The sequence below is a fragment of the Sminthopsis crassicaudata genome, chromosome 4 (assembly GCF_048593235.1).
Source record: "Sminthopsis crassicaudata isolate SCR6 chromosome 4, ASM4859323v1, whole genome shotgun sequence".
In the NCBI taxonomy this organism is placed as follows: Eukaryota; Metazoa; Chordata; class Mammalia; order Dasyuromorphia; family Dasyuridae; genus Sminthopsis; species Sminthopsis crassicaudata.
In genome coordinates, this window is record NC_133620.1 from 102,228,466 (window position 1) to 102,251,308 (window position 22,843).

Consider the following 22,843-nt stretch of genomic DNA (forward strand, 5'->3'; position numbering starts at 1 on the left):
CACTTAGTAAGAGGCAGAAGTGGAACTCAGAATGCACAATCACCTTTAGGCAGTTGAACCTGGAGGATGCTGCTACTTTCAGAGCTCAGTCTTGGCTTATCTTACTAGTGACCCACCATCTCCCTTTAAAATTTTTTTATTCATTTTGTTTTTAACTTGTATAATAAAATAGGCACTTCCATAATATAGTATAGTTTTTTTAAAAAGATGATTGCACATGAAAGTGCAAATCTATTATGAACAACTTGCTATTGTTTTTAAATATATAATAAAGTTATGATATAACTCTTTTTTTCTTACCTCCTTCCATCTCACCTAGAGAGAGATACTATTAGACAGAAATGTGTGTGTAAGCACTCTATATATCTATTTATCAGTTCTTTCTCTAAATACAAATAACATCTTCTTTCATAGGTCCTTTATAGTTAATTGGGGTGCTTTTTGTATTTTAAAATTAATTTTATATTAGTCAAATTTAGTCATTTAATTTTGTATTAATCAAAATGACTTATTTGTTCGAAGATATTCAAAACCATATTGCTGGGACTGTATACAACATTCTCTTGGTTCTGCTCATTTTGCTCTTCATTATTTCATGCAAGCTTATCCATGTTTTTTGAAGATCATTGAACTCATCATTAACAAAATTCATTTGGAAGAACAAGAAGTCACCTCCTTTTTCATTGTCCCACCCCCCACTGCTAGGCTTCTGGGGTCCCTCAATATTGTACCCCTCACCCCCAATGGCATTTACAACTGAAAACACTGGATCTGCTGTCAAAATAACAAATTTTGATGGGATTTTAGGTTGCATGGTTTCTAGGAAAATGGAAGTAATCATCTCAAGCTGTACTTAACTCTGGTTTGGTCATATCTGGAGTCATGTTAATTTTTTGGGTGCCACCTTTTGGGAGGAATATTGCTAAACTGGGTGCTTATTTCTGTTGGGAATTAGGGTGGACAATATGGTGAGAGGACTAGGAATCATGCTATACCACAGAAAATACAAAAGATGCTTAACCTAAAAAAGGAGTATTTAAAGAGCTGGTTTCATAGAAGAAAGATTAGTTTTGTTCTGGTTGGCCTTAGTAGGCACAACTAGAAACAATGGGTGGGAGATACAGAGAGATTGATTGAGGCTTGATGGAAGAGCAAAGTCTGACAAAATTGGAAGGATCTATCTCCTGAATACCTCATGTGAGGGAGAAAAGGAAGGGAAGGTCTTCAAACAAAGGGTGAGGAGCCACTAATAAACATTGTACTTAATGCATTTCCTACTGCAGGTATGGGCAGGACTAGACAAGCTTAAAATCAGGTTTTGCTCTGAGCTCCTGGGACCTTAGGACCTTACAGTTCACATTCCCATAGCACTTTGCTCCTTCCTCCCAACTACTCTGAAGTAGGTAATACAAATATTATTATAAATATTTTGTTGTTGTTCAGACACTTCAGTCATGTCCAGCTCTTCATGATCCCATTGGGGGTCTCTTGGCAAAGATACTAGACTGGTTTGCCATTTTCTTTTCAGACGAGGAAACTGAGACAACGATGACTTGCCCACAGTCACATAGCTACTAAGATTTGCATTTAGAGATATGAGGCTTCCTGATTTCAACCCAGGCATTCCACCTACTGCATCACCTAGCAGCAACTTAAGAAATTGATGGTTAGAAGACAAAGTGCTTCTGAGGTACAGAGCTTGAGAGTGGCAGAGCCCAGCTCTTCTGACTGCAAATCTAGTGCTCTTCCCATCAGACTAAGCTACCTCAGTCGTTCCTCTGCCATAACCAGCTAGTAAGTGGCTTGGGAAGTCTTTCAATAAATACTCATTAGGTGTTCTATACACTCATTAGGTGTATAGAATAGCAATGCTAGGTAAGGGAAAGACAAGAAGTTAGATGAGGCAAAGTGCCGGTCTTCAGAAAACTTTTATCTAAATAGGAAAAAGGTAAAGAATTGTAGTGCAAAATAAAATAAAAGAATTGTAGAGCAAAATAAAAGGTAAATAATAGAGAGCTAGGCAAAATGCTAGGGCAACTAGGTGGCACCAAAATGGGTAAAGGCCAGACCTGGAGTTAAGAAGATGCATCTTCCTGAATTTAAATCCAGCTTCACACATTTACTAGCTGTATGACTCTGGACAAGTTAACTGTCTGATTTGGTTTCCTCATCTGTAAAATGAACTCAAGAAGGAAATAGCAAACCACTCCCAGTATTTCAGTCAAAACAAACAAAACAAAACAAAACAAAACCCAAATGGGATCACAAAGAATCAGACTCAAAAATGAATGAACAGGTGCAGCTAATTGGTGCAGTAGATAGAGCACCAGCCCTGAAGTCAGGAGGACCTGAGTTTAAATCTGGTCTCAGACACTTCCTGGCTGTGTGACCCTGGACAAGTCATTTAACCCCAATTGCCTCAGGGAAAAAAAAGAAAGAAAAGAAAAGAATGAACAGCAACAGGCAAAATGTTATGTGAAGAATAAGGAAGAAAATGGTCATTTCTAACTAGAGTGGGTTAATCATCAAGGAAGATTTCCTAGAGAATGGGGGCAGTATACTCTCTGGCTAATAGAAGAGTAGGCAGAGCACTAGATTTGGAGTCCAGAAGAGTCCAAGTTCCTTCTCAGACACTTATTAGATGTTCGAACTTGGACAAGTCATTTAACTTTTGACTCAGTTTCCCCATCTATAAAGTGAGTGGGGTGGATTCAATAACCTCCAAGATCCCAGAATGTAAGATCCTGTCATTCTTTGATATAATTCAAGAGAAGGAGAGAACATGGCCCCCAGCTCAGTACCCTCAAATTACATGGTTCTTAAAGCTTCTTTTACTACATCTCACCCATAAACAGAGTCCTCTTAGAAGCATAAAAAGTTCAAGCTGAAAAATAACTTTGAGGTCTCCTAGTCCAATCCTCTCATCTTACGGGAAACTTAAACCCTTGTTTTGGGTCAGTGTTGAATTGCAAATGGGCAGGATGGGGGAAGGAAAAGAGAAGAGGTTGAGACTGAAGTCTACTAAATTTCTTTTCATGAGGAAACTAAGGGCATTCCCTATTTTTTCCTCACATTTGCCTTTAGAAGACTGATAGAGAAATAATGTCACTTCCCTTGTGTCTCTATAATATTTGAATGATTTACAAATCACCCTGTTTTCTGGTTACCCTCATCCCAGACCTGGCCCTGACCGAACCCCCTCCCCATTATCTTAAAAATTAGCACAAAGGGAACAAGGAGAAAGGAGACAAGCTTCAGGGTGTCCCCCTTCTTATTTCTTTTAAACTGAGACTAAGGGAAATAGCAATGGAAATATGAATTCTTGCTAAGAGACTTGTCATCCTCATTCTGCAAGCTTAATTCCTTTCAAAGTTATTTATCAAAACTCTTCATCTGGGAATAAGAACACTCAGATTCTGTTTTTCAAATTACCCCAGATGAGGTTGACCAGAACTATCTTACAGCTTGGCAGAATAGGCAGTCACTTAACATGATAAGATTAGAAGGGCTCAGAGAAAGTCCACACATATTAAAAATTGTTCTCCTAGGATATTAGTGATTCATTCCTTTGAACCAATCATTATCTTCTTCTTCTCTCATCTTCTAGGAATTCTTTCAGGAAGAAGTAACATTTTAAATTCCTACCTTATAGTAAATGTATTTGTCAGATTCTTTCCTTTGGAACCAGAGTTATTTATATAAAGCTTTACAATACAATGGAATAATCCATAACATTTTCCTTCCATTCTAGTCTAAGTTCACTGGGATAATAGCTTAAGAATGAGGGTTATTTTGAATGACAGTTATAACTGGTCTTGGCTTACAATGATATTAATTCAGCTTGTATCTTATTAATAAGACAGAATGGAATCAAATGTGTTAACATAGTAAAATATTTAATTGGGATAAGATTGCAAAGAAAAACAATAGGAAAACACATTTCAACATCCATGCTGGGAAAAGCACCTCATTTAACAAGAAATTCTACCATAATAGTTGAGGAAAATAGCTTCTCTGAGTCTCCCCAAAGTGAAAAAAAAACTTTTTTCTGCCTTTGGTATCAAAGAAAGTAGAGTAGCCAGAGTGGACATTCAGGTTGAAGGCTGAATCTGTCGGTATCATGATGTTCTTCTCTCTACTCTTGGCATCTCTCCTTGCTCCATGAAGTCTCATGAACATTCCAGGATTCTTTTTTCCCTAAGTGCCATCATCATAATCTTGGACATCACCACCTCTTCTTTCCAGAATCACCTTCCAATCTGCTGTGACACAAAAACACACATGGCAGACACATAAATCATAGAGAAAAATTGAATCTTGAAGTCCAAATAAACATCACTATTTGGACCTATTCTGGGAAGCTCAATCTATTCCCCTCTGATACACATCTATTGTACATAGAATATTCCCACTGAAAGGTACTTCAGAAGTTATTTCAATCAACTTCCTCCTTCTATGGACAAGGAAAGTTATTCAAAGCTAGGAAACTTTCCCAAATGCATTTATCAAGTTAATAGCAGACTTGGACACTAAATCCAGATCTGCCAATGCTGGGTTCATTGTTCATCTCTCTAAACTACTTACAAAAATCCTATGAGGTGGATGAGTAATATAAGTATTATTATCCTCATTTTAAAGATGAAATAAGACTCAGAGAGGATTCCCTATATCTACACTTTTGTTCCTATATGAATTCCCAAGTCTGGAATTGGAAGGAATTCCATGTCTTTTCTTGTCTTCAACAAGTAGTTATTAAACACCTGATAGATATTTAAAGAGATGAAAATAGAATCAGGTATTGTTCTCCAGGAGCTTCCAATAGAATTGAAGAGAGGGGAAGAATAGGAATGAACCACTATGGAAACAGATGAACAGGAGCTATAAACAAATTTCTGTTGAAGTACTGAAGAGAAGTGGTGGTCATGGAAGACTTTCTTAAGGAAATAGTCTTTTTTTGGAGGCCATTCTAGGTTTAGAGAGCAAAAAGGTATGGCCAGGAAAGTTTATTATGAAGGATGTATAATATGTTTTTTCGAGACCACAGAGAAGGAGAAAGGGTGTGAAATAAAGCTGGAAAATTAGGGAGTATCACATTGAGAGTCTTGAGTGCCAAGAGCATTAAAATCATATTAGCAAATGCATGTTACATACCAGTTCTATGAGGAGCACTACCTTAGGTGCTAGGAATACATTAAAAAAAAACACTACCTTCAAAAAGTTTACACTCTGGTACTTTAAGGACTTTGAGTTTTATTTTTAAGATAATAGGAAGCTTCTGTAGAATATTTTCATTCTAGGTGAACTGGAATTCAAATCTCTGACAGATCAGACCTTACAAGAAGCTCCATCCTCCTCCAAATGAACACATCATTTCTTTGTTCTCAGTTTCTTCCCATGTAAATTATGGCACTAATCCAAAAGTCTCTCTTAGCCCTAATCCTGTGATCTTTTGGCCTCTGACCTATCCTCCAATCCCAGAGCCCCTATCAATTGGATGAGAAGATTCAATTCTGTGAGAACCAACAGATAGTGTTCCCAAAAAACCATGGGACAAATAAGCAGAAAACAGGGAAATGAGAGCCAGAGGTTAGTAAACTGTCTGGACTTGGGGGGGGGGGGGGAGTTGAAGGTGGTGTGCAAAGGGATACAAAGAAATGTTGTTCCTGTCCTTAGTGAATTACCATTCTGCTTCTTTTCCTTTGCCAATCCCTTCCTCAAAGTGACTGTCCTGCTCATCCTACTTGGCAATATCTAACCTCCCTATCCGAGGGCAGGATGGCAAAATGAGCATCCACTGAGCTCACCCGGATGTTTGAGAAAGGAGGCTCTGTGTACACACGTTGGCATGTTTGCCTTTGTGCTTGGTAAGCTGGGTGCCTGAGCCATCGGGTTGCAGTCCTTAGGACTGGGAGCCCTGATGCCCATCTCATGTATCACTTAGAGCATAATTCCCAACCTGCTCCTCTAGGGTAGAAACCAAACAATGTGGTAGCACCAGTCCCTTGTTTGTAAAATAGCTCTCCCCCTTTTGGTAGAGAGGAGAGAGTTGTAAAAGAATCTCAAATTCCAATTTAGAAAAGGCTACCTACCACCCATTTTTCCTCCCCCATTGAAAGTCTAGTCAGATTAAAGTTGTGGTCCTGAGCCTTCTCTTGCTCCCATTTATCACCCAGTTCTTTGGGACCAAATATCAGGGGCAGGATTCCCTCAAAAATGAGGACTCAGGAATTCATAATCACAAAGGCATTCCTATGTTACCCGATATCAGATACTTTCTAGCTGCAGCTCATAAAGCCTCGGCTTCCTCGTCATAAAACAGAAGAAAAGAATACTTATATTGCCTATCTAAACAGAAAAGGGAAAAAGCACATTGCTGATCTTAGAGTCTAAGTTAAAAGGAGTCAGTATCATCATCTTTAATATGACTATGGTTATTACAGAGACATCACAGGACAGTGGATGCTGACCTCTGAATTAGGAAAAATTGGATTCAGAGTATAAGTAGGCTGTGAAAGTCTGGACAAATTACTCAACTTCTCAGTGTCTCAGGTTTATAAACTTTCAGTCACTCAAGTTTAAAGTCTTAAAAAAATCAATCAACAAACAACGATTAAGTGTACCAGGCACTGTCCTAGGCAAAAGTCTCTGTCCCCAAGGAGTGTACATTCTAAGGGGAAACATAACACACGTGTGTATATGTGTACATATATATGTTTATGTATGAATATACAAATAAACATTAGGTATTTACCTTAGAGGAAAGGGCACTAGAAACTAGTAATGTCAGAAAAAGCCTCACATAGAAGCTGGTACTTGAATTGAGTTTTGAAGGAAACCAGGAATTACAAAAGGTCAAGGTGAGAAAGGAGTACATTCCACACCTGGGGAAACAGTTAGTGCAAAGGTACAGAGCTGGTAATTGGAGTTTTTCATGTGATTAACAGCAAGTAAGTCAGTTTGGCTGGACCACAGAGTGCATGGAGGAAAATGACATGCAATAAGATTAGAATACTAAGGTCAGAGGCAGGTTTTAAAAGGCTTTAAATGACAAAGGAGTTCTTAGATGTAACAGGGAGGCGTTATAGTTCATTGAATCAGAAAGGTGATATAGTTAGACCTATGCTTTGAGAAATTCTTTTTGAAGAGTGTATAATCCTACTCTTTGGAGAGCTTGGAGAGACTTGAGGCAGAAAGACCAATTAAATGGAAATTGCAATAATTCAAGCAAGAGGTCATGACTTGAGTTAGAAGTGGTGGTATGAATGAAGATTTGGGAATGGATCCAAGAAATCTTCTAGAGGTAGAAACAAGAACATATAGTCACAGATTGCTTATGTGGGATGAATGAGAAGTCAAGAATGAATATAGGTTGCAAATGTAGGTGAATGGAGTTACAGCCTGAATGACTAGAAGAGTTGCAAATATGCATTGATAGTTTCCTTCAGTTTCCTTCACTGGAAGTTCCTACAACAATGAGAGCCAAGATGTATAGCTAAAAATAATAATAGTCCTAAGGTCTTCTGTGGGTGTAATTCAAAAGAACTCAGTCAACACTGTGTCAACAAAGAAGCAAATAAAAATGATGGGGCCATAAAAATGTGTTTTTAGAAATGGAAGGTTTATGATGGCAATTCAAGAGTGGCTCATTGCTACAAGTAATTACACATAGCTTATCCTTAAGTAGTCTATACCTATCAATCAATGCAGATTATGCAAAGAAATGGTAGAAATTGGGTGACATATCATGGGAATACCTAATAAGACATAACTTGTTGGCTGATATACATGAAAAGCTCATCACTTTTCAGAAAATAACAAATGGAAAAAACAAAACAACAAAACTCCTTACTGAAAATACAGACCTCAAAATGTCCTTTGGAAATCAACAATTGTATTGGAACCTGTACATAAAGACAAAAATCTATTCCTAGTATCATCCAAACATAACGCTGACTAGTTAAAAAGACTTAAATTAAGTAATTTGCTTTTATGAGTATTAATTATCTATTTCTTCAATAGCTTTTCAAATTGAACAATAAAAATTAAATTCTCATAATAAATATGCATAGTCCAGCAAAACAAATTCCCACTGATCTTGTCTAGAAATGTATATCTCATTCTGTTTTTTAAGTCCATCCCCTCTCTGGCAGGAGGTGGGTAATATGTTTCTTTGTTTTTTAATCCTTTGAATTTGTGATTTACCATTGCATTGATCGTAGTTCTAAAGTCTTTAAAAGTTGTTATTCTTTCCACCATTATTATAATTGTGCAAATTGTTTTCCTACTTTTGCTCACAACCTTCTGCCTCAGTTGCCTCTGAAATTTTCCATTTCATAACTTCTTATAGCACAATAATATTCCACTGTATTTATCAGCATGATTTGTTTAGCCATTCAAATAGGAGGGCACCCTTTTAGTTTCTAGTTTGGAGTTCATATGAGAAGAGATATTATAAATATTATTTTACATATCAGTCCTTTTTTTTCTTTGATCTCTTTGAGAGTATAAGTAGGCCTTCTAGTGATACAAGTATGTAAAAGACTATGTATAATGTAGTAATTGCTGGGGCCTAGTTCCAAATTGTTTTCTAGATTGGTTGTACCAATTTAGAACTCCATCTACAGTGCCTAATTTACCTTTGATTCCTCCTCACACATACCATTTTCCTTTTTCTTTTTTTGACCATCTTTGCCATTCTCATGGATATAAAGTAAAATCTCAGTATTGCTTTAATTGCATTTCTCTAATTATTAGTGATGTGGAGCATTTTTTTTTCTGTGTAGTTGTTGAAAACATGAATTTCTTCCTTTGAAAACTGACTTTTTATTTTTTGACCATTTATCTATTAGGAAATAGTTGAAATCAATTCCTAATATATTTATGACATCTTTATCAGAGAAATTTGTGGCAAAGATTTTTCCCAGTTAACTATTTCTATTCTCATTTTAACAGTGGATATTTTATATAAAAAACTTTTAAATTCTATATAACCCAAATTGATTATTTTATCTTCTGTGATCCTTTCTTATTTAGTCATCAAATCTTTTCCTATTCATAGACCTAAGAAGTAATTCTTTCTTTGCTCATTTAATTTGCCTTTAATGTCACTTTTTATATTTAAGATATGTATACATTTAGAATGTATCTTGTCATATTGTATGAGATTCTATTCCATACTAAATTTTGGTCAAACTACTTTTCAATTCTCCAAATAGTTTTTGTCAAATCATGAGTTTTTACCTCAGTAACGAAGATCCTTGGGTTTATTAAACACTATGGTGCCATATTGTTTGCTTCTATAGGCTATAATCTATTCCATTAATCACCCTCTCTAATCTGGAAATATTTTTTTAAATAGATGTAATCTTGCCAATATTCAAAATTTCCAAGCTACATGGAATGAAAAGCTTTCAAAATATAGAGACCTATCAGAGAAGATAAAAACCATGAAGGAATATGATGAAGTACATTATCATTCTCAGCAGAGCCTTATTTACTACTGGGGTCCCACAGATGCTTTCAGTGAACCTAAATGATGAGTTTATATCTCAATATTTTAAATCAAATATAAAAAGCATTAACTTGTTTACCTGTTCAATAGTCTAAAGATAATTAAATATAAAAGAATAATAGTAATATGACAAGTATTGCTCTTTGATCATTTCTATCTCAATCTATGTCAAAAAAAAAAGATGAGAAAAATGAGATGCATAATAACAACAATAACAATGTTAAAGCATCTTCTCTTTTATGTCATTAGTGATTGGATCTTTTTACCCTCTAACATCCTTCTCACACCCAACATCAACACACAAGTGTACAACTGTACATACACACTATAGTAACGGTAACCTTTAATACTACAATGTATCCCTAATTTCAGTGTAATTATACAACAATGTATAAAGTAGATTTACACAATTACTTTGTATATCAACCTAACTATACTCTGAATGGATGCATGTCAACTTTCCTTGACTTCTTGTCCCTAGCAATGCTTGTTCATGTACCCAACATGCTGCAGACACTCCTAGAGGTATTTTCAATATTTTTTGAGTACCAGGATAGTGCTCAAACTATCCCTACTGTTTTTACTCCTCAGTATCACTACATGGGCCCTTCACCTCCCTTTCTAACTATACATTATCTTGAAGTATTCCCCAATAATAATAGCTAGAATTTACATAATTTTTAAAAACATTCAAAGTGCATTCAATTATTTCATTTGATTCTTACAAATCTGTAAGCCAAGTGCTCTTATTATCCTCATTTTTAAAATGAGGAAGTAAATTCAGGTCCTCCTAACGCTAGCTAACACTCTATCCAGTGTACCACCCAGCTGCCTCTATCTACAAAAGATAAAAGGTGATTCTTCTTTTATTCATGTTCACACTCTTCCACTTACAGGGCTTTGAGTTTTACAGAGCAATTAAAAGTTTTATAAAACACAGATCTTACTTTATCTTCATAACCTTAAAGTTGATTTTGCTTGTTTTCCAGAGGAGGAAGTAAAAGCCACAATTTGAACTCAGATTCTATCACACACACATCCCTAGGTACATTTCCATTAAGTATTTCCCATTGCTTAATTTTAATAACTAGCATTTACAAACCACTTTAAGATTTGTAAATCATTTGGTCCTCACAACAACCCTAGGAAATAGGAGCTATTATCATCTCCATCTTACAGATGAGGAAACTGAGGAAGACATAGATTAAATGATTTGCCCAGAGTCTTGCCGTCAGTGTCTGATGCTACATTTGAACACAGATCAACCTGCTCTAGGACCAGAGCTCTATTTCCATCTACCAGCTTCTTAACAAAAAAGAGCTCAAAATTGTATATAACATGACAGTCTATTAAGCCATTTACACTCTTGCCTCATTTGGACCTCACAGTAACTTCAGAAGTGGGTGCAAGTATTTTTATTCCTATTTAACAAATGAGGAAACTGACCCTCAGCGATGTTAAGTTACAAGGCAAGAATATGACACGGGACTTCTGATTCAAAATCCAGTTCCAATTCTAGCACTGTAGCACACAGCTACATTCTGTATAGAGAAGAAGGCTAACTATAGCCCATGTGTACTTCCCCTTATCCACACTCATTCCCCTTCAGGGTGTCTGCAGGATGTAGATTGCCTTCTGCTGGCCTCATGTGGTTAACTTTTTTCTTCACTTCTACCTGGAGTCAACTTCAAGAAAGCCTATAGCCCCCAGAGCACCTGTACCACCCCCAAAGACCAGTTCTCAGAAAAGCCATGGGATCAAATCTGTCAGTTCCCTGCCCCCCGCCCATCACAAGGTCCCCTTCCCAAAAGCTCTGGAGTCTCCTACTTTGCAATGTCCCCACCATCAAGATAGGCTCTCAGTCCCTAATTCTCAAGTTAGAAAATATTGTCTAAACTAATTTTTATGGAGGCACTAATGACCCGGCACTGCCGCATGCACTGAAGGTAGGAGGTAGAGAACATTTGTATCTTTTATTTCTTTTGTTTTATTTTATTTTTGAGATTGGGCCTTTCTATCTCAACCAAATTGTAAGCACAGTGATGATCTCAGTATTGATCCAGTTTGATCTGCTCCATTCCTGATCTGGGCCAATTCAACCCTCCTTAATTAATTAATGGTGCTATCCGTCCATTCCTGAGGGTTCCATGGATTAGTGCCAAACAGTTTGGGATATCAAATTGGCTTAGCCATACTGAAGCTTAGAGGTCAGCAAAATAGTGCAATGGATAGAGTGCCAGGTCTGAAATCAGGAAGACTCATCTTCATGAGTTCGAATCTAGACTCAGATATGTGTGACCCTGGCAAGTAACATAACCTTGTTTGCCTAAATATCGTCATCTGTAAAATGAGTTGAAAAGGAAATGGCAAATCACTCCAGTACCTTTGCCAAGAAAGCACCAAATAAGGTCAGTCAGATATGACTGAAATGTGACTTAAAAACAGCTGCAGCTAAGAACATATGATCTCAAGAGATCCACCAACCTCAGTAGAAGCAAAGATTATAAATCTGCTCTATAACACCTGAGAAATGTTTGCATTGTAAAAGAAGTCCCTGGCATTATGTCCATACTCAAAGACTTCTACCTGGGAAGATCTACCAGAACTTATGCTCTGTTGGCATATACATAATCATCATCTGAGCCTTCAGATTATCTTTTTTTTTTTCTGATAGAAGGTCTTGCCTCAGTGTGGATGGCTGTTGGCTGATCAGGGTGCCGATTGCTGAAAGTTATGTGGAGATTTCTTTAAAAAAGACAATAAAGTTTGTCTCATGGACTGACTGACTCTTCCTTTCATTTGAACACGTAGACGCCATTGTAAGCTTACTAACTGGCTTAATTTAAATATTGATGTATCTCAGAGAATAGGGATGCCTGAAGAAAGGGAGAGAAGCCTGGGAACAGCTAATCAATGGAGCAGTCAGAATACCCTCAACATTGATCGATTAAATACGCTGTGTAATGTCAAAAAAGTGGAAACCGAGTGGGTGCCCAAAAGTTGGAGAATGGCTGAATAAGTTAAAGTATATGAATGTTATGGAATATTATTATTCTGTAAGAAACAATCAGGAGGATGATTTCAAGAGAGGCTTGGGGAAACATACATGAACCAATGTTAAGTGAAATGAACAGAACTAAGAGATCATTGTACACAGCAATAGCAAGATTATCTGAATTGGATTCTGAATGGAAGTGGCTCTTTTTGACAATGAGATGATTCAGGCTAGCTCCAATGGACTTGTGATGAAGAGAGCTAAATGCTGCCAGAGAGAGGATTATGGGGACTGAGTGTGGATCAAAATGTAGTATTTTCATCTTTTTTGTTGTTGTTTGCTTGCTTTAATTTTCTTTCCTTTTCTTATTCAGCATGTTAAATGTGGAAATATTTATAGAAAAATTTGTGTTTAACCTATATTGGACTATATGCTGTCTAAGGGAGGGAGTGGGGAAAGAAAGGAGAAAAAATTTGGAACACAAGGTTTTGCAAGGGTGAATGTTGAAAACTATGCATATATTTTCAAAATAAAAAGCTAAAAATAAAAAATTAATTAAGAACTTACTGACCTACATTGACAGAGGGAGTTTCCTCTCCAGAGAATTACCTATACCAATAAAGTCACAGGTCTAATACCTATGTGATATGTTATAATAGAATGGTATGATGGATATAATGAACAGATGTAGGATATATGGAGATATAGAATAAGATAATGATACATTTAAATGGCAGAGTTTGGTCACTAAGCTTTTGTGGAAGATAGGAGAACCAGCTTGAATTTCCAACCCTCACTATCCTACTCAGATACTCCGTGGCCTAAAACCAAGACCTCTATCCATCCAGTTTTTACTTTCCAGCATGACACAAATCCTGCCTCCTCCAAGAAGTTTTTCCAGGTAGAGGCCATGCAACACAAGCTCTCAGCATGATTTCTATCCATTCCCTTCTCCTCCCAGCCACTGTATCCATCTGTCCATGTTTTATTTCCTCCTAAACTATAAACTCCCCAAGAGCAGAGACTATTTTGATCTTTGTAAGGCTCCAAGAGCCTGTTCCATTTAGTTTTGCTCATTCCTTCTGTGGAAATCATACACCCTGAGGAGCAGAGAAAAGCTTAGTTTGCAGCTTTACTACTAAGTCACCAAATCTCTGGATGAGGAGATTCAATCTCTATCACCCATATCCCCATAAAATGGAAAAGAATTATTTGCATCCCTTGCTAGTGTCCCAATGATAATTACAGACAGAAATGAATTCTGGAATGATTTTAATAAACCACAACAATGTGATATGGAAATAGCACTGAGCTAGAATCCTGCCTTTTCCATTTACTGGTTGTGTGACCCTGCACTCGTCACAACTTCTCTGAGTCTGTTTCCTGTATTGCAAAATTTGGACCAGGTGGTTTCTAAAGTCCCTTCCAGTACTTGATTCTATGAATCTATTGACCTTAAATGAAAGAATCTGTAGGAATTAAAGTTACCCAAGGTTCTCCTAGAAATCAATGGAATTAATTTACACCATTCCCACCAAAGCCCAGGCAAATTAATTCTATTTAATTCAGCAAATTTCACATATGCTGGAGTAACTGGTCACCTACAGTTCCATCTTGGTCTCTATTGTCATGATTTCTTTCTTCTACCACCACCATCTCCTGGTGTGCCAAGGAATTATTGGAGGCAGGGGAGAAAGGGCATGAAGGAGTTGGCACTGGGCACCTGAGCAGTCGATCAGCAGTGCTGGCAAATACAACTATACCTATAGGAACTGTTCTTTCTCCATGCTTCTCATAGAAGTAGGCTAGACTTAGAATTTCAAGTAGGAAAATATCAGAGTGGAAAGTCCCCCATTCCCATTACCCACCTCTGCCCACAGATTCAACCCAGTCACCTCTCCATAATTTACAGTCTCAGATTATTGCCCAGGATCGCTGAGATTCTAACTGACTTGCCCATGGTCAACATAAACTATTAAATATCAGAGACTAAATCTGACCTCAAGGCAAGCTCTGAGTCCTACAGCTCACTGCTTTTCCTTTTTTAAAAAGTTTTTTACTTTCAAAATATATGCATAGATAATTTTCAACATTCACCTTTGCAAAACCTTGTAATCCAATTTTTTTTCTCTCTCCCTTCCCTTCACCCTTTCTCCTAATGGCAAGTAGCCCAATATATATACATATATATATATACATATATATATACATATATATATACATATATATACATATATATATATTAAACCTGTTCAATTCTTCTATACATATTTCCGCAATTATCATGCTGCACAAGAAAAATCAGAACAAAAAGGAGGGAAATGAGAAAGAAAACAAAATGCAAGCAAACAACAACAACAACAAAATGAAAATACTTGCCTTTCCTTTCTTATGGTATTTCAGTCAATAAACATTTATTAAGCTCCTACCCTTTGCCAGGAAATATGCTAAACTCTGGGGATACAAAGACAGATTAAAAAAAGGAAGGGAGTTCTTGATCTCAAAAACAGTCTAATGGTGGGAAACAAAGATATACAAAAATATGTATAAGATATATTGCAGAGAATCAAAAAAAAAAAAAAAGAAGTCATTAGCATGAAGGGGGTTGGGGGAAAGTTTATTGCATATGGGATTTTAGATGACACTGAAAGGAGGCCAGGGAAATTCCGGCAGGGATGAGTAGGGAGAATATCCCAGGCCTGGGGGACAGCCAATAAAAATGCCCAGAGCCTAGAGATGGAGTTTACAGAAGCCAGGGTCACTGCCCCACAACATAGATGATGGAGTATAAGGTGTAAAGAGATGAAAGTAGCAAAGGGTCAAGGTATTGAGGGCTTTGAATGACAGAGGATTTTATATATGATCTTGTGAGCAAGCCTCTGGAGTTGATCGAACTGGGGGGAGAAAGGAAGGGAGAAGAGTTGAGACTTGTACTTCAGGAAGGTCAATTTTACAGCTGAGTGAAGGATGAATTGAAGTATACATTTATACATTTATGTAAAACTGCATGAGGTTTCCATATGTGAGCATCCTAAATTCTGTGGTCCAAGGTCAGATACTTCATCTGCCCATCTGGCTTTGTCTGTAGAGACTCATGTGCAATCACATCCTTAACCAGTAATGATGATCACGGTGTTCTGCATGAGTTGCTGTACCCTTGGAAAAGCCAGAAGTGCTATAAGGATAGAACCAGCACCTTGAGTTAAAAGTCAGGAGACCCTGGGTTCAGGTCCTGGGGCTGCTAATAACTACCTGTGTGACTTTGGCCTTGATCTTTGACCTGTCTACTTTTCCATTTCCATGTCAGGGAAAGGGGAGTTGGCTGACCTCTAAGAGGCTGTCCTTTGCATAGATCCTAACACAGGAAATCTCAACAAAAATTCAAACTGCTGTTGTTACTCTAAGCTACTTTTAAATGGGATGTAATTGACTCCCTCCCCCTCTTAAATAAGTTGAATTTTCGTAATCATTTGTGTAAGGGAGTTAGAGAAGGCATTATTATCCTCATTTTAAAGATGGAGAAACTGAGGCTTCAAGGAAGTTAAGGGAAGCTTTCAAGGTCACAAAGTTAGTAAATATTAAAGCCAAAATGACAATCCAGTACTTCCAACTCCAAGTACCTGGTTCTTTCTTTTACTCAATTTATTTATTTATCTAGTTATCCATTTGTTTATTTAATTTTACTCAAAACCTTAGCAAGGCTCCTTCTTTTTGGAAAAGTGGATTCTTTCCCACCCAGTGCTCTCTTTCCTAGTGATTTGACCCAGCTTTCCACTCTAGAGGATGGGAACGGGAAAGAGGGAGGAATGAACCTTAAATCCTTGTTCTTTCTCCTCTCCCCAGCACCCCTTTCCACTCTCCGAGTGTGGGAAAAGGGACCAGGGGCCTTCAGTCTCTTTTCGGACCCCAGGAAGCTCGGGGAGGGGCCGTTCTAGGCGTTCTGGCTCTAGAGAGCCTAAAGCTAGCTGCAGTTCCCTCGAACTCGCCGAGCAGCCCCGCGAGACTAGGGAGCGACCTAAGATGCTTCGGATAGTTGGAGGCTGGGTCTCGGTTCCTGCTAGGACGACAAATCCCCAGCTCCCTCCCATCGGTTTGGACCTCAGTTTCCTCAGCAACGGTCTGGCACCTAAGGACCCTCTCAACCCCCGAGCTACATTAAGAGGCAACCCGAATTCACTTCAACTCGATTCACCAAACTCTTGTTTTGCGCCCCCCATACGCAAAGCCGCTGGCCCAGCGAGGCAAGAAGGAAACAGCCCCTGCCCTCAAGAAGCTTACACTCTACGATAGGTCCAAGGACAAGTAAAACATTCGGAGAGATAGATAACACGGAGAATTTGGACTCTAGTTCGCGCTCCGTCATTAACGTTAGGCAAGTTAGTTCACGTCTCTGGGCCTCAATTTCCCCATCTGTAAAATGAGGACCTCTAAGGTCCTTTCTAGTTGTGACATTCTGTTAGTCCGTGGTTCCTGGGAGGGAGCGGGGCGGGACTCCCGCCCGCACCAGGAAGGAGCGGGGACAGGATGCGGGGTTAGGGACAGCCCGAGCTAGAGTCCCCACGCCACCCGCAGTCTAGCCCCCACCTCCTCCCCGCCCCAGGCCCTACGGGACCCGTGGGCGGGGCGAGCTCCGGCCCCCTGGGCTACCCCGGCTCCTCCCCCCAGGCGCTCGGCGCTCTTAGCAGGCAGCCCTGGGAGTCGGGCCGGCCGGGGCAGGCGGGGGATCGAGGGAGCGGTGCCATGGGCTGCCACGGCCACATCTCGGGCTTGTTCCGCCGTAACCTGCAGCCCACGCTCACCTACTGGAGCGTCTTCTTCAGCTTCGGCCTCTGCATCGGCTTCCTGGGGCCCACGGTGTCGGACCTGCGCTGCCAGACTCACAGCTCGCTGCCCCAGATCTCCTGGGTTTTTTTCTCGCAGCAGTTCTGTCTCCTGCTGGGCAGTGCTCTGGGGGGCATCTTCAAGAAGACGTGAGTGGTCGGCCCTCCTTCTCCCTCCCTCTCTCACCCTCCCCTTCCCTCCTCCCCGAATCTTCCTCTCCCCATCTATTTATTTTCTCTCCTCCCCTCCGCTGCTTCTTAAGCTCGGAGAAAAAGAGCTCTGGGCTGGAAATCGGAACCTCGGTTCCAATTCTCGCCTTCCCGACTGCTACCTTAAGCAAATCCCTTCGCCTCTCGGATACTTTTTGTTCTAAATGAGGGATTAGACTCGATTTTCTAAGGCCCATTTCAGAGCTAACATTCTGTGGTTCCCTTGACTGTTTTCCTCCCCCATCTCCTTTCCTCTCATCTCTTGACTGTCTTCCGACACTTCTGCTGCTTCTCCCCTCCAACTGGTCCAGTTGTTTCTAGCCTCCATGGCTCTCTCTCCTATCTCCACTATCCCCGGGGTTTGTTGATTCCCCCCCCCCCTTTCCTCTTGAAATATTGGCAGGTCCCAAGGTGACTTCTGGATTATTTATTTTCTTGACCTCACTAGAAGGTGGTTAAAACCAGTTCTCCACCCTCCCATCCTCACCTGAGAGGGAGGTAGGGGAAGATGGAAGTGGTGGTGGTGGGGATGGGGCTTTCGGTATAGAGAATAGAAGGGGGGATCTGAATGAGGTCACCATCGCTACCCTCCCCTTCTCTACGGATGGATCTAGGTTTTTATAACTACCTACCTGCTTCCAGAGGTGAATTGTAAGGAGACCGTAAAAGGAGGGGGTTGAACTATCTTGGGACTGTAAGATCCTATAGTTCTGTGCATTGGAAGCTGGCAAAAGTGAGAGTGTGGGCTGAGGGGCAGGTGCAAGGGAGGTGCCGGCTTGCACCCTTCCTCCAGACAGCCCCAAGGCATGAAAGCAAGTCTCCTTAAAGGAAAAAGCTCTGCTGTGATAAATTGTAGCACTTTCTCTTACCTTTCCCAGGTACTGCCAGAACTTTTATTTCGATCGTTCCTCTTCAGAAAGCCTGAGTTTTGCCTGGGGCCTGGGGCATTTAGGAAATAGAAAACCCTTCTTTCCTTCCTATATACACATGGTCTGGGTTGGTGGTTGGGGGCTGTATAGAATCCTACTAACAGAAAGACCCCCAGACATCATTCAGACGATTGCAATGTAAATAGAAGGAATAAAAACAAACAAGCAAAAAGTATTATTTAATTATAACAGTCGACCTTGGCCCTGAGAAACTTTCTTCCCTCTGCCCAATTGGGAAGTGGATTGGCATTGTCTATGTCTGCAGAATTATGCTTATACCTTCAGATCTTTCTTCACAAAAACCCTGTAAAGGCTTAGGGTCACAGAATCAAAAACTGAGAGTTAAAAGGGACTTTAAGGAATTACCGAATTCTACTCCTTCACTTTACAATTGGAAAAAAAAAAAAGGCATATAAAGAGGTAAAGTGATTCACCTGGCTCACACAGGTAGTGTCAGAGTTGGGATTTGAACTCAGGTCCCAAGTCTTTCAACTTCCTTTTTCTTTCCATTGCTCTGTGATGTTGATTAATTTTGTCACCTCCTTTCTTTCTTTTTTAAATCTTTCCAATCAATTAGTATAATGAATGACTCTCTTGAATAGGAGAATGGGGGAAGGGATGTATTTGGAAATTAAGGTGATGTAAAACCAAAAGTTATCATAATTTTACTTAAAAGAAAAATAAATTATCTAGATCAATCTCCTAATTTTTTCACATGACAGCCCAGAGACCCAGAGGGAACATATGACTTTGAAAGGAACCAGGAATGTTTAAAAGGACTTGTCCAAGGTCACATAAGAACTTAGTGGGGGGAAAAAAAAACTCTGAATCCAAAATGTTGGTTTCCTGCCTCTTGGTCCATGGAGGTAGGGAATAGTTTGCCATGTGCTGAATCAGATGATACTGGGATTCTCTGTCCTAGATGCCAGGGTTCTGCTCCCCCTTCTGATATCATCACTTTAAGACAAAGGGATCATCTTTCTTCTTTTGCTACCCACCTCAGTATGCTACCCAAACCTCCTTGGAACCCACTCAGGAACATCCCTGAATGATTGAGCAGAATGTCAAAGCTAGAAAGGAACTCAAGGACAGAACATCTCCAACCTGCTTGTTGGTCTCTAACTTAAGTTTCAGTGCTTTTCCCTATAATATGTTGACAGTTTAGTAGTGAAGTAAATAGTTAGGTGACTTGCCCAAGGTCACACAGCTAGTAAGTATCTGAGACCTGATTTGAACTCAGGAAAATGAATCTTCTTGACCCCAGGCCTGGCACTCTATCCACTGCATCTCCCAGCCGCCTCCTCTGCATAACATATTATTCTCCAAATGATCTGCTGATGATATGGGAGTGAAGGAGTGGGGAGAAGAGTGTTGATGGATAAAAATTTTCCCTTTTGATACCTTTATGACATTAAGACTAAGAAATATTGAGTGATTTATTCCACATGACACAGAAAGTTTAGGGATGAGATGGTAGTATTTTATCTGGATTTTTTTAATCCCAATTTATGACTGAAATTCTGTAATCCATCTAATTCTCTGTTCAATGAACTAGTCTATGAAGGAAGTAATAAATTTAGTTCTCTCCCAAAGAAAACAAGGGCAGTACAGGACATGGGGTGACTTTTTCCCAGAGAGGGAGTGGAGGAATGTGAGTAATACCCCCAATTTCACTGAACTATCAGAGTAGATATTTTTGTTGATGGAGGAGGACACAGAGGTGAGTCTATATGTCTGTCCTTGATTGAATAGGAATCTAGGATATGCTGTTGTTACCCTTCCGTCTATGCACATATACTTTTATATCTATCTATATACATAGATGTAGATATATGAATGTGTATGTATGTGTGGATATATGTTGTTGTTTGTTGTTGCTCAGTCATGTCCAACTCTTCATGACCCTAGGGACCATATTCTCTATGGAATTTTCTTCCCAAAGATACTGCAATAGTTTGCTATTTACTTCTCTAGGAGATTAAGAGGTTAAGTGACTTGCTCAGGTTCACACACTAAATGTCTGAGATGGCATTTGAATTCAAAGTCTTCCTGATTCCAGCCCCAACTGTCTACTGAACTGCTCAGCTGCCTCACATGTGTCCAGATATAATCAAATTAAAGTTGGGGGCTGGGGTAGATATCAGTAGAGGCAGTGTTCTATAATAGAGTATTAGTTTGGGAACCCAAAAGCCCTGAGTACAAATTTTCCTTCAGCTACCTAAGAGCTTTATTAAAAATGGGCAAGTCACTCAAGTTGCAAAAGTCTCAGTTTCCCTTATCTGAAAAATAGAATTAATAATACTTCTTATCCCTACCTCAGAGTGACCACAAAAACCAAATGAGGCAGCTGGGAAAAAATAATTTCACATACTATAGAAATAAATGTCTACTCTTATTTTGCATAGAGCAAGGTGCTTACTAAACATACACACACACACACACACACACACACACACACACACACACACACACAGGGCCAGAGCTCTGACCCATGCTGGAAAGGAAATTATGTGTGGCTTCAGGGCTTCCTGCTAGGAACTGAGGCCCCCTGGATCCCCAGCAATAGTGAAGGGTTTATATTCTGGACCTCTTCCCAACCACCCCAAGTCTAAATGTGAGAATGAGCGCTTGCCCTTGGTTACCTGAAAAACAAACAGGCCCCCAGCTGAGATAAAGGGACAAAGCTCTCAGCACTGCTTAGATGGAGAGGCCCTCTAGACTATTAGTGTCCAGTAGTTATCTCCCATTCCTTAATCAAAAAAAAAAAGGAAAAAAAAAGACTTGTCCACCAAATGTCACAGTACCTAAAAGGTCACTATCAGAACGTCATTCTTTTGGTGAGAAAGGCTATTAGGTCTTGAAAAGTGTCTCTTTGGAATGCCAATATCTCTGGAAAGGGAATTAACAGATCTCTGAGAACTAGGTCTCTGGAGGTGTAGAGGTTAGTTGGATAATAGGATAGACAGGATAATAAATGGAGAACTAGAAGATCCCTTAAAGATCATTTCTTCCAAATGCCTCATCATAGGGGTGAGGAAAGTGAGACTCAGAGTCACAGATATTTGTCAGTCATAGATATTTGTCACACAAGGTTGTAGTCTCAGATTGGGATTTGAAGAAAGTCCTCTGGCTCCATATTTAACATGATTTCCACTGTGCTGCTCTGGAGGACTTCTGTTCCTGGGCCTCTGCCTGAGTACTGGGTGCATTCACCCAGTGGCCTGGCCTAGCTGAGGCCCCTGATTCTCTAAGATGGGAATAGAAAAAAGAACTCTGTGTGTGTGTGTGTGTGTGTGTGTGTGTGTGTGTGTGTGTGTATGTGTGTGTGTGTGAGAGAGAGAGAGAGAGACAGACAGACAGAGACAGAGAGACAGAGAGAAAAGAGACAGAGATAGACAGAGACAGAGACAGAAGAAAGGAGAGGGAGAGACAGAGACAGAGATAGACAAAGAGAGATAGAGAGAGAGAGAGATAAAGAGACAGAGACAGAGAAGAGATGGAGAAAGAAAGAGGAGAGACAGAGAGAGACAGAAAGACAGAAACAGAGAGATCAACAGAGACAGATCCAGAAGAAGAGATAAGTGTGTCTAGAGTGAGAAATCAAGATGCAGATTCTTTAAAGTTTTTTTTCCTAGCTTCTTCCAATATGTCTACACCACTCTCCTCATTCATTATAATTCGACCCACTTATAGATACAAGACGTTGGGCCAGGGGCTGGATGACAAAGATAAATGGACTCAGGCCTTGTTCTCAAGGAACTTACACTCTAAAGGCAAGGGCAAATGTACCAACCACTATGATACATGTGTGAGAGAGAAGTGCAAAAGAGAAATTCAGGCAAAGACCAAAGAATAGATGAGAACCTAAGTGAGAAGAGTGCAATTTGATTGGAATGAGAGAGATTGGAAATTTGTGAAGGGAAATAGTAGGAAAGAAGTCTAGGAAAGTTGGCCCCAAATTGAAGGGGATTCTGAATATGGGAATAAAGCACTTTCTTCTCTGTATTACGTTCTTCTACACTCCATCCTTAAAGAGTCAACTTTCCTCTCAAAAACTTTTTGAGATTTTAAAAAATCAATTTCCCATATACAAAATTAGCAAGACAGCAATTCTTCTTGGCGGGAAGAAAGACCTGGGAAGTAAGTGGAGTGTAACTCTAATATGCATGGATCATAGATAAAATATTGTAAAGGATTTTCAAGGCCATTGAGTCCAACTTCTGTATTTTGCAAAACTGAGGTAGATCCAAATTGAGGGGAAATTTAGAAAGGTTAAATGCTTTATTCAGAGTCATACAGTTTATTAAGGATAGGAGTGAGATTTGTTCCCAGCTTTTCCTGCCTAGATATCGCAGTGCATAGTGTCAGGCACAAAGTT

The 22,843-nt window shown here is 39.5% G+C and overlaps 1 protein-coding gene across 1 annotated transcript in view; it reads left to right on the forward strand.

The window, feature by feature from the left end:
- Positions 1 to 17,048: 17,048 nt before the first annotated feature.
- The window catches only part of MFSD4A (major facilitator superfamily domain containing 4A), a 62,708-nt gene continuing 56,913 nt past the window's right edge, over positions 17,049 to 22,843 (forward strand). Inside the window, exon 1 of the mRNA XM_074308960.1 lies at positions 17,049 to 17,476. Within this exon, the coding sequence (XP_074165061.1) occupies positions 17,247 to 17,476 (230 nt within the window). The 5' untranslated portion in view covers positions 17,049 to 17,246. The remainder of the gene's footprint in view (positions 17,477 to 22,843) is intronic.